This window comes from Anomaloglossus baeobatrachus, chromosome 9, assembly GCF_048569485.1.
Source record: "Anomaloglossus baeobatrachus isolate aAnoBae1 chromosome 9, aAnoBae1.hap1, whole genome shotgun sequence".
Classification (NCBI taxonomy): Eukaryota; Metazoa; Chordata; class Amphibia; order Anura; family Aromobatidae; genus Anomaloglossus; species Anomaloglossus baeobatrachus.
The window spans coordinates 192,120,530-192,133,182 of record NC_134361.1 but is presented as its reverse complement, the minus strand read 5'-3'; the positions used below and the strand labels follow the sequence as shown (position 1 = coordinate 192,133,182).

Genomic DNA, 12,653 nt, shown 5'->3' with positions numbered 1-12,653 from the left:
TGGTGTGTGTTGGTATTGCGGTGAAGATAGCCCATAATTCTCTGCTCCCCAATACTTTTCATCTGGATGTGTATCCAAGAAAACACATACAGCTGAATATAGTGCCAATACAGGCGGGCCATGGTCTCACTATTGTTAACGCTTCAGCTGAGGGGCCCACCGGGGAATTCCCCGCTTCCCCGGTGGGCCAGTCCAAGTCTGCCTTTGTACTTATTGCAAGTGACAAAGCACATCCTTTTATCTTGACCCCCAGTGTTGACTAGTTCCAATGCTTGGGTCAAGTACGAGTAGGACCGTCTACACATTGGGATCCAGATAGACCAACATTTTCTAATCTTTATTTTAAAAAGCTCCAATATGAGAAAATTCACACAGCTCGGTTCTGTTACATTGAACATAGGGGATTGCGCAAATGTATCCTTGGAAGGAAATAAACGAATTCCAGCATATTCTCCTCATCTACAACATTACCTAGAAGAGGATTCATCATTCAACAGGTGGCCTGAACAGTCATTATTTCAGTGTGTAAATCAAGGTTACATGGTTGGAAAAGTTAATGAAGTAGCAATAGGTTGAGCCTGTTTTCACAGACAAAAAGGCCGAAAAAGGGGAAAATGGACAAGATAATTATTGTTCCATAGACTAATAATAAGAAATTGGTACTAAAGTTACATCCTCATAGCCACAATTCATCCGTGTCTCTACAATGAGGATGCGGGAGGCTCTCCGGCCGGCCAGCTCTGAGGTTCCATGTGTCCACCAAGTCTTTTTTCCCTACGTATTCTGTCCTTCCGTCTCTAGCCCGGTTTCTTTTCCTTTTGAAAGCTGAAGCTGGTTCTCCTGGTCAGTTTCCTTTGTTTCTGGGCAAAGTAATCCGCCCGCACTGTACTGGCCCGAGACTCTAGAATGTAATTAACCTAAGGAAGATCAAAAAAGAAAGTTCAATGTGGGATACAAACAGAGGTCTTTATTCTTTTTCTTCACAAAAAAACAACAAAGCCCCCCGCCAAAAAATGACAACCGTTGAACTGAGCAGGGAATGTGCTCTGAACAGTTGTCACTCAAAGCACAGGGTAATTTTGAAATCCATTTGTCATGATGACTTTGAGATAGTGGGCAATGGGGGCTCCTAAGCTGTCCCTAAAGCTATTCTCAGGAATAGTCCTAATGGTGGAGAGGCCTGAGTCTCCTTCCTGGCTCTGGGGAACCGGGGCTCCGAAGCTGTCCTTAAAGCTATTCTCAGGAATAGTCCTAATGGTGGAGAGGCCTGAGTCTCCTTCCTGGCTCTGGGGAACCGGGGCTCCGAAGCTGTCCCTAAAGCTATTCTCAGGAATAGTCCTAATGGTGGAGAGGCCTGAGTCTCCTTCCTGGCTCTGGGGAACTGGGGCTACTAAACTGTCCCTAAAGCTAGGGGGCCCTATGTGATTCCTATTCTCAGGGATACTGCTAATAGGGGAAAGGCCTAAGTCTCCTTCCTAGCACTGGGGAACCAGAGCTCCTAAGCTATCCCTAAAGCCAGGAGGTCATATGAGAGCCCTATTCTCAAGAATACTCCTAATGGTGGAGAGGCCTGAGTCTCCTTCTTGGCTCTGGTGAACCAGGGCTACAAAGCTGTCCCTAGAGCTTGGGGCCCCTGTGCTATCCCTATTCTCAAGGATACTCCTAATGGTGGAGAGGCCAGAGTCTCCTTGTCTCCTTCCTGGCACTTGGGAACTGGGGCTACTAAGCTGTCCCTAAAGCTATGAGGCCCTATGCTATCACTATTCTGAGGGATACTCCATAATAGTAGAGAGGCCTGAGTCTCCTTTCTGGCTCTGCTCCTGATCTATTTCCACCTTCACCAGGGAAGGATGGAGCGATAGTGTGTTAAAACCACAGAAAAAGAGACAGACAAGGGGAAAAAAAAAAAAACCTGTCGCACAGCACGCACACAGGATAAGACAATAAGTGAATCAGGAGGTAAACAAGAGCAGGAAGGAAGTACAAAACAACAGGGGTAAACTCCATACTTTCACCAGAGAGAGTCTGGGACACCACACCTCACAGACCAACGTAGAATAAACTATAGCTGGCATGGGTAGAAGGATTCCAACAGTATAAATAGGAGGGGAGCAGATGTGATAGGTCTCCGCACAAAATGTGATTAAAGGAGCAAGTAAACTAGCAGACATTAAAGGGGTTGTCCGACATTAGCTTAACAAAAATGTTTGAGTTTATCTGTGCTGTATTGTCATATAAATCACACCTACATTGTTATTTTTTGTTTTCTAACTTTTGTTCCTCTTGAATTATACCTTTATTCTCTGCAGCTTCTTGTTTACATTCAGCTCTAGCAAACTGACCACTTCCTGTGCAAAACCTCCCAGTCACAGCTGTCACCGCCCAGCCTCAGTGTCCAGCCCCACCCCAGTGTCCAGCCGCACCCTCTGCCCGCCCCCTGCACACATTCCCTGTCAGTATATTCTTCCCCAGCACCTGACCTGGTATCACTACAGCATTGCAAATAACAGCCCCACATCGGACTCTGCACCGTACACGCACACACATGGCTCTGCACCGTACACGCACACACATGGCTCTGCACCGTACACGCACACACATGGCTCTGCACCGTACACGCACACACATGGCTCTGCACCGTACACGCACACACATGGCTCTGCACCATACATGCACACACATGGCTCTGCACCGCACACACATGGCTCTGCACCGTACACACATGGCTCTGCACCGTACACGCACACACATGGCTCTGCACCGTACACGCACACACATGGCTCTGCACCGTACACGCACACACATGGCTCTGCACACGCACACATATGGCTCTGCCAGCCCCCCCATCCCCATCCCCATAGGGAACACATGTGGGAGTACATACTCACCTGTCCTCGGTCCCCACCGCTCCTGCACGTTCGTGCGCTGTCTGTGCTCTGTTCAGCACAGTAGTGACGTCACCGCTGTGCTGCAGATTGCACAGACAGCCGGAGGGACAGTGATGAGAAGCAGCGCTGCGCTGCTTCTCATCAGCACTTTCAAATGTACCGGCATCGGTGATCTGTGATGCCGGTACATTTGAATGTGCGATCCTGGGCAGGGGGCCCGATGCTGGAGCTGACACCACGGCAGCTGCCGCCAGGCCCCGCCCCCAGGTCACATACCCCCACAGCAGTGCAGGGGGAGGTTACTGGAGGTGCGGGGGAATGTGTGGGAGGGTGCAGGGAAGGGGGCGGTGACTCCTCGCACTGTAGACACCCAGCAGGGAGGTGACATGCTGCTCCACATTTGCATGTCAACATGGCCCTGCCCATGTAGACGTGCAAAGACCGGAAGCAGCAAAATCGCGGCAGGAGCGGTCACATGACCGCTCTGAGCCGGGGGAGAGGGGCTGACAGCAGGGCAGGTAAGTGGTCTCTATCTACTTACCTGCCCCAATGTAGCCCAATAGGGAAATAAAAAAAAAAAGTCAAAGAAGCCGGATAAACCCTTTAACTCTTGCTAGCCTGCCTATGAATCAGCACACAGCAGGTCGACGCCAGAGTCTGCCTGTGTTGATCCCAGACACCAAAGAAATCATCGGGTGGAGTGTCAGAATCTGCAATCTGAACAGAGGCTAATGCCGCCATGACAGTCAGCAAAGTTTGAGCAAAACTATAAATTGTTGTCATACGTAGGGTTGGTCTTCAGCGTGTATGACCACATTTGCTAAAATTATAGTGGTGCCACTATAAGGAGAAGCATCAGCCACCTAGACCAACATAAAAGGCCTCTCACACAGCCGATAAGCACCCTGCTTTGCACTGATGAGGGGGCAAGAACCCAGAACATCTGTCTGAAATGGATGGCTGTCTCTTTTATTAAACGGTTGGGCGCTGACTTATAGGTAGGCTGTTTACAATGAGTGGTTGTGGATTTTTAAAGGTCCAAATCCAACGCGTTTCGGGAGCATGAGCAATAACAATAAGATCTGTGGAAGTAACACACAAACTATCATTTGTCCGCTGTGCACTAAACAATAATTACGCATGTGCTTACAAATTGTGGCAACAGTTTTACTAATCGATGTTGTGTGTCTATAGTGGACTGGAACATATTGCTCCACGTTGCACATGGGAAATGGTTAAATTAACAAGGTATACTCATTACCGCTATATTCAAATTGAAATGGCAGCACTTAACTACACAGATAATGAAGTCTGCTTTATGCCGGCTATTAATATCTGTTCAGTGCATCTAAAAGCTGCAATTAACCATTCGATTAGATCCATTGCTAATTATCTCGAATTCAGTGTATACACATGATGTGCTTGGCTCACATTACCAGTTAAGAGCCCCGGCACATTACGTGTCCCCACCCTGCCGGCGGCTCTCTACACGATGGCAGGTCGCGTGTGTGATACAAACATGAGGACTGTGTGACGGGTACATCACCGCCCTACGACACGGACCACCACCCTCGAGTTTTATTCTTCTAGTTTCAGAAATTAACCCTGGAATAAAAAAAAAAAACTTCTGAAGTTTTCGAATATGCTTTATGTTTCAATATCTCACCGAGATCTCGGGTTAACAGGCAGTGAATATGGACCTTCAGATATAGACCCTGCCATGGTCATGTAGTGATCACAGGATGCATGACTTGGGCACACAGAGTTTTGCGCAAAACTCGCCGAGTGTCATGGTGGCATCAGACGCTGTTCACACTGCAGATTCTGACACTCCACATTAAGGTCTCTGCTGTTTCTAAGTCGCACAGGCAGGCTCGGGAGTCAACCAGTTGTGTGCTCATTAATGGTCAGGTCAGTTACTCCCCACCTTTTTAAGAGGGTGGAATCTGTCTTCCCACGCCAACTATGGTAAGGCTAGCAAGAGTTAACCTCTGCTATCCTGCTGGTTACCTCTGGGATCACATGTACTTGGAAACCTATTAGTTATTCCCCACCTTTTTAAGATGGTGGAATCTGTCTTCCCACACCAACTATGGTCAAGCTAGCAAGAGTTAACCTCTACGAGCCTGCTGGTTACCTCTGGGATCACATGTAGTTGGAAACCTATCACAATTATAATGGCATCAGACGCTGTTCACACTACAGATTCTGACACTCCACATTAAGGTCTCTGGTGTTTCTAAGTCGCACAGGCAGGCTCGGGAGTCAACCAGTTGTGTGCTCATTAATGGTCAGGTCAGTTACTCCCCACCTTTTTAAGAGGGTGGAACCTGTCTTCCCATGCCAACTATGGTAAGGCTAGCAAGAGTTAACCTCTGCTAGCCTGCTGGTTACCTCTGGGATCACATGTAGTTGGAAACGTATCACCGTTATTCCCCGCCTGGTTAAGATGGTGGAACCTGTCTTCCCATGCCAACTATGGTCAGGCTAGCAAGAGTTAAACTCTACTAGCCTGCTGGTTACCTCTGCGATCACATGTAGTTGGAAACCTATCAGTTATATTGGCATCAGACGCTGTTCACACTAGAGATTCTGACACTCCACATTAAGGTTGCTGGTGTTTCTAAGTCGCACAGGCAGGCTTGGGAGTCGACCAGTTGTGTGCTCATTAATGGTCAGGTCAGTTATTCCTCACCTTGTTAAGATGGTGGAATCTGTCTTCCCACACCAACTATAATTAGGCTACCAAGAGTTAACCTCTGCTAGCCTGCTAGTTACCTCTGAGATCACTTATAGTTGGAAACCTATCACAGTTATTCCCCGCCTTTTTAAGATGGTGGAATCTGTCTTACCAAGCAAACTATAGTCTTATGCTATCTCTTAAGTTACAGTCCTGCTGGTGATTGGTGTTGTTGTGGAGAAACCCATTGTCTTGTTTCCTCCCTGCTCATATTTTCCTCCTTACCTCTTATTGTCTTATACCTCTATCTGAGCGTGCTGTGAGATAGAGGTTTGGTTTCCCCTGTTTCTCTCCCTCTGTTGGTGTTACCACACTCCGGTCCCAGCCCTCTCCCCTGGGTTTGGGGGAAGGGAGTTTAAAACCAGGGCTGGTCAGGAGCAGAGTCAGGGTGGTGGCTCAGGCATCATCCCCTTCAGAGGTAACTCAGATAAAAGAAAGCTAGGGACCCCTAGCCTGAGAGACAGTCTAGGTGCCCCTGACCCCTGCGCTGTCCCCATTCACTGTGACAGACTCTTTCTTGTTGGGAGTTGCACAAATTAATAAAAAATATTGTATGCAAAATGTTTTAATACACGGTGAATAGGCTTTATTTCCTAAAATCTCTGAGTCTTTCAATAATGACTTTAATATCCCATACAACAATCCTTGCTCATGCGCTAAAAACAATTTGTCAACCAAATTAGTCCACCAAAGCATCATTTTACCCAGATTCAGTTTTCATCCCCCTTACTACTTTCCCTTATGATTGCTCTCCTCTTCTATGGCCACGTCATTTTTGCAAACAACAGAAATCTTGCGCATTTGCATGATATCCTTCTTATCTGAGCATGCGCAATAAAGTCCTGTGAATCCTACCCTGCTTCATCTGTGCATGCCCAAGAAGGCAAATTGACGCTGGAGACATGATGTGTCAATTAAGGAGGATTTAAGTCAAATCCAGGGGGTCATAATACAGCATCTGAGGCCGGACTGCTCTGGATGAAGCGATGCCGCACAGGACGAGTTTACATACAGTATGTCTCGGATGGAAATTAGACATAAGATCTATTGCAAGGGACATTGATGACATAATTGGCGTGCAGCATCAATGCTGTATATTATTGGGGGCGATTTGGGTGGCTTATGGGACCTGACAGGTTTTCTTTACTATTGTTGTGCCGGTACCAATGCCATCTTAAAATATTAGGTAGGTATTTTGCATATTTATATTGGCAAACACTATATAGGATTGGAAAAATATTTGCTATGTTGGTGTTAATCTCTCTTGGCAGGGCATGGACCTGGCGAACTTCAGTTGAAATCTGGTATGTGGAGACCCTCTCAATCTGGACACAAAAGCCAGAATCTTTTGATTGGTAGTGACACGGCATGGGGTCTATACTGGACAAGAGTAGCACTGAGATTGTCAAGGTCCTCTCTGCTTGAGAGTTTCACAGGTTTCGTGGAAGGGCGGCCCCTGCCGCTTACCCTCAAGCCATAGTGGTACCCTGGTATGACCTTCAACCCAGAATTACACTTGACAGTAGCAACGTCTGAGCCCCCAGCCTCTCCCTATCTCCTCTCTGCTTGACAGTTTTTGAGTTTTTGAGTTTAACAGGTTTCGTGGAAGGGTGACCCTGCCGCTTACCCTCGAGCTATGGTGGTCCTGGGCTGACCTTCAACCCAGAATTACATTTGACAGTTGCAATATCTGAGCCCCCAGCCTCTCCCTATCTCCTCTCTGCTTGACAGTTTTTGAGTTTAACAGGTTTCGTGGAAGGGGGGCACCTGCCTCTTACCCTCAAGCTATGGTGGTACCCTGGGCTGACCTTCAACCCAGAATTACGCTTGACCGTAGCAACGTCTGAGCCACCAGCCTCTCCCTATCTCCTCTCTGCTTGACAGTTTTTGAGTTTAACAGGTTTCGTGGAAGGGCGACCCTGCCTCTTACCCTAGAGCTATGGTGGTGGTCCTGGGATGACCTTCAACCCAGAATTACGCTTGACAGTAGCAATATCTGAGCCCCCAGCCTCTCCCTACCTGCTCTCTTCTTGAAAGTTTTTAACACAGACCCTCAGAAGGCCCAGAATGGTGTCCGGGGTATGTCGAGAATGGGCAAGTCATTCCCCCCGAAGTTCCCAATGACAAGTACTGAATGTACGGGAACAGGCTTGTAGACGACGCCTAATAAAATGGTCAACCTTTCCAAGGCTGAACTTGGCCAAAAGGCACGACGGATTTCAAGTCTAGATGGTAAAACCAACCTTTAAAACAATCTCATTAACAGTAGCGGCGTCCGATTCAAAGTACAGATGCTTGTAATCGTGGTTGTTGAGGTAGGTCAGCTTGAACATTGCATGGCCTGTGGAGATAAAGAGAGAGAAAACTCGAAATCAGAGGGCACATAAGTACAATCCATCCGGCATACACAACTATGGAGCATAATAAAGCAATATTAATAATAAGGTGTCCAAGTGGTGATGCAGAAGGGAGCCACAAATCTGGGCCATCTACGCCAAAGATCAGCCCAAGTTGAGGCACCTAGATCAGGTCAGGAGAGTCGCCGGTTGGGCGAGGTCCATATTTCACGGATGTGCGAATTCGACCTATGGGTCATTGAAGGCGGTCATCTTTCTTCTTGACCTCTCTTTCCGCGTCCCACCCATGGAACACCGAAAGTAAAACTTCTCATGCTGCTCTACAACTTCAAAGGAGCACTTTTTGGGATAAGACGTTCAGCTCTACGATTTTGGCCCCGACAATCATAGCATCTTATATAAATACTCATCAGTGAAAGGGTAAATTATACAAATGGCCATCTTTCTCAGCGCCGTCTCCACAAATCCCTCGAAGAGCCACATATTCCAGGTAAGAGTTTTTGTTTTTGAGGGTCATTTTTATTACATTTTGCGATCTGTGGTGCATTTTTTTTTATCATGGAACGGTATAATTAAATATAATTACAAAGCATTCATCTTCCCCCGGCCGCTGCCTAATGATTTAAAGAGGGGGGACAAATATATAACGTCCTTAAATCATATCACAAATTAAACTTTGCTTCATATATTCCTCGCTGCCTCCGGCAGAACCATTTGTTTTTGTAATTAGGAGGATGAAAGTGTTTAGAAAAGGAGCAGAAATGCAGAATACTGGACTAACAAATATGAACATTATTCACTAGGCACCTACCGTAGAGGACGGTGAAAGCCGGTTTCATGGGTGATGCGGAAATACTAATGAGCAGCACGAGCTGAATAGACAAAACAGTGTAGTTTTGCCCAAGGTTGGATGCCAAAGCTTTTTTTTCCCCCATACCCTTAGAACTAACATCATGGCTTCTTCCCTCACACAGAGATTTTAACAAACTTTGCCGACTGTCATTGCGGCGTCAGGACAGGTTCAGATTACTGATTCTGACACTCCGCCCGTTAACTTCTCTGGGGCAGACTCCAACGTCGACCTTCAGAGTGGTAGTTCATAGATAGGCTATCAAGAGTTAATCTTGGCTGGTCTGCTGCTCCTTTGATCACATGTTGTGGGGAGGCATATCACATCTGTTCCCCTCCTATTTATGCTGGTTAAATCCTTCACCTATGTCAGCTATAGTTTGTCTATGAGGTGTGGGGTCAGTTGTGCTTATTAAAAGATTAAGGGTATGTGCGCACGTTGCTTTTTACCTGCTTTTTTGCTGCTTTTTCTTCTGCGCTGTTTAATGCCAAAATGGATGTGTTCTTCTATTCAAGCAAAGTCTATGGGAATTTGGGTTTCTTGTTCACACTATGTTGTTCAAAATGCTGCCTTTTTGTGGCAGAACTTTGGTCAAAAACTCAGCTTTGCAGTGCAAAACCCAAATGGCAAAAACAATTGACATGTTGCTTCTTTGAAAAGCTGAGTTTTTGACCAAAGTTCTGCCACAAAAAGGCAGCATTTTGAACAACATAGTGTGAACAAGAAACCCAAATTCCCATAGACTTTGCTTGAATAGAAGAACACATCCATTTTGGCATTAAACAGCGCAGAAGAAAAAGCAGCAAAAAAGCAGGTAAAAAGCAGGTAAAAAGCAACGTGCGCACATACCCTCACTCTTGCTAGTCTGCTTGTTAGTCTCCTTTGATCACATGTTGCGGGGGAGCCAATTACATCTGCTCCCCTCTATATGGAATACAAAAAAACTACATAAAAATAAAAAAGTGAGCCGGAGTATGAGATGGTATACATGAAGCTTGTGAGCTCATGTTCACACTGGCCATAAGACAAAGAGAAACCAAGGGAAAAATTGTGAAAATATACCCTCCTGTAACTAAATAAAAGCATAGTGCATATAAACATAGGGTACTTAGCAAAAACACTGTTTTTGATCAAAAAAAGCATAAAGCCAATATCATCTTAACCCACAGATTTGTAGTTCATAGGCAGGATAGCAAGAGTTAATCTCTGCTAGTCTGCTTGTTAGTCTCCTTTGATCACATGTTGTGGGGGAGCCAACTACATCTGCTCCCCTCATATATATGCTGGCTAGACCTTCCTTCTATGCCAGCTATCGTTTAACTTAGCTGATCTGGTGAGGTGGTGTGATCCAGACTGATGATTGATGTACTCCAAAGATATACAGATAGGGAATTTAGATTGTGATCCCCAATGGGGACAGTGTTGTTGATGTATGTAAAGCGCTATGGAATAGGTTAGCACTATATAAAAATAAAGATTTATTATTTTCATTTATTATTAGGCTATGTTCCCACGTTGCGTTGTGTCCCTGCAGAAAACTCTGCAGAGATTTGAACAGCACATGTGCGCTTCAAATCGCTGCAGAAACACTGCAGTGAAAAAAGTCGATTTCATGTGCTCTGGATGCAGCCCCCACCATAGACAGAGCGGGACCTGCATCCAAAGCGCACGAAATAAGTGATATGTTGCTTTTTAGAACGCAGCGATTTGGCAGCATGCAAATCGCTGCGTTCTAAAATGCAACGTGTGCATAGATAATGCACAATCTTCATAGATTGTGCTGGGGACGCAGGGTGCATGCAGTTATACTGCGGTGCAGAACGCAGCGTAACTGCATGCAATATGCAAACGTGGGCACAGAGCCTTATTGTTGCTGAGTGCAGCTGTGGAGTTAACTCTTGCTGTCTTTTTGTTGCTACCTTCCTGCTCTTGCTTTTCTCCTAACTCTCTCATTGTCTATACTGTGTTTGTGCAATGTGTCATATAGTGTTGGTTTCCCCTTCTCTATGTTTATCTGTGTTTCCAACTCACTTTTGCCCCTTCCTTCCTTGATGGGAAGGGGGAATCAGATTAGTTTTGATCAGGAGCATACCCAGGTAAGGGACTCCGGCATCTCCATCACCAGGAGTAACTCTGAAGTTAGGGATAGCCTAGGGTAGTGATGGCTAACCTGTGGCACTCCAGCTGTTGCAAAACTACAATTCCCATCATGTCTTCACAACCAAAGCTTTTGCTTTGAATGGCCAGGCATGATGGGAATTGTAGTTTTGCAACAGCTGGAGTGCCACAGGTTAGCCATCACTGGCCTAGGGCATAGGAGCCCCCTGTCCCTCGTTATCCTATAGTCACATCATGACATTTGGGTTAACTGGACAATCTCAAAGTGCAATCCATCCATCATGGCCATTAACAAGGGTCTGATTATTACCATCATCGGGCAATTTTATGTCTTTTTTTCCTGTTCCTACATTGGAAAATGTACAGTGAAAATGAATGGGCAAACAAGTAATTGATTGATGATTTTGCCAAGTCCCTCAAAAAGGAAGCCACACTTACTGGCTATTAGATGAGCGTCCGAGGCACCGAACCTTCCTCAAAGCAGTCAGTGTACCCCAAAAATATCATATGGACAAGTGCCTTTTATTAGGTTCGGACTAATAAAGCAAATCTGATGAAGAGTGGGGAAGAATTGGTTGTTTTTTTCCGCTTTTTGAGCAGGAGTACCAGCATTTCCACTAGTTGACAATCCTACCTAATGCAATCCACCACTCCGGGGTCCTCCAGACATTAGTCCGTCACATTAAATGCTAGTTATAAAATCACTGCCTATTTTATCAGCAGTTGTGACAGAGTGACAGTGGGAGTCGCGATGCGGTGTATCTCGTGTGGCAGGACTCGGAGCCAGCTAACACATCCCATTATTCTAATAGGGGACGAGCCGTGACTTTTCCTGCAGACAATCTGGAAAGTTTACTGCTGGCGGGGGATGATGATGAATAGGTGTGAAATGTAGGAGCAGGTGGGAGAGGGATGGAGGAGCGAGCGCGGAAGACGAGCACCATAGGTAAATAAACACGCAAACAAGTAAAAAAAAAAAACTAAAAATAATAAATAAATTATATTATATATTATATTATATTTTTATTATATATATACATATACATATATATATATATATATATATATATATATATATATATATATATATATATATATATATATATATATATATATATATATATATATATATATATATATATATATATATATATATATATATATATATATAAAGTTTATAGAAAACCAAACTTGGAAGATGGGGAGAGACAAGTTGGACGGGAGTTCTCCAAAAATAGTCAAATCTAAGCATTGTGTCCATATCAGTCTCCGTCTAATGTCACATCTCGTCACTCCTGTCACCGGTGTCGGTGCCTGTACCTCGCTGCACCCGAATATAAATCATAAAGGCGCATCATTAACCTTCCTATAGATAGCCAGGTGTAACACGCCGCTCCAGCTCTATTACCCGCTGACAAGATGTCACTAAATACAGCCGATTAATACGGTGACAGTCTCCACTCTGGACAATAACCAGCTACAGTGACGGCCAATTAATTGGGTTATGGAAATCCTCCCGGAATCCCTTTTTCTTTTCCACTCCAAACTTTTTATTCTCTCTGATGACCCTGTTCCAAAAATATCAATATCCATAATAAAGCAGCCATGTTTTTTCTTATCCTCCACAACCGCTTTAAAGGGAATCTGTCAGCAGGTTTTTGCTATGTAATCTGAGAGCAGCACGATGTAGGGGTTGTGAC

At 45.3% G+C, this 12,653-nt stretch overlaps 1 protein-coding gene across 2 annotated transcripts in view; it reads right to left on the bottom strand.

Moving 5' to 3' along the window:
- Positions 1-321: 321 nt before the first annotated feature.
- Positions 322-12,653, bottom strand: part of MAPKAP1 (MAPK associated protein 1) — a 239,854-nt gene continuing 227,522 nt past the window's right edge. For both annotated transcript variants that reach the window (XM_075322833.1, XM_075322834.1), the window contains 2 exons: positions 7,872-7,969; positions 322-917 (listed from right to left, as the gene is read on the bottom strand). In XM_075322833.1, the coding sequence (XP_075178948.1) occupies positions 798-917; positions 7,872-7,969 (218 nt within the window). In that variant the 3' untranslated portion in view covers positions 322-797. The remainder of the gene's footprint in view (positions 918-7,871; positions 7,970-12,653) is intronic.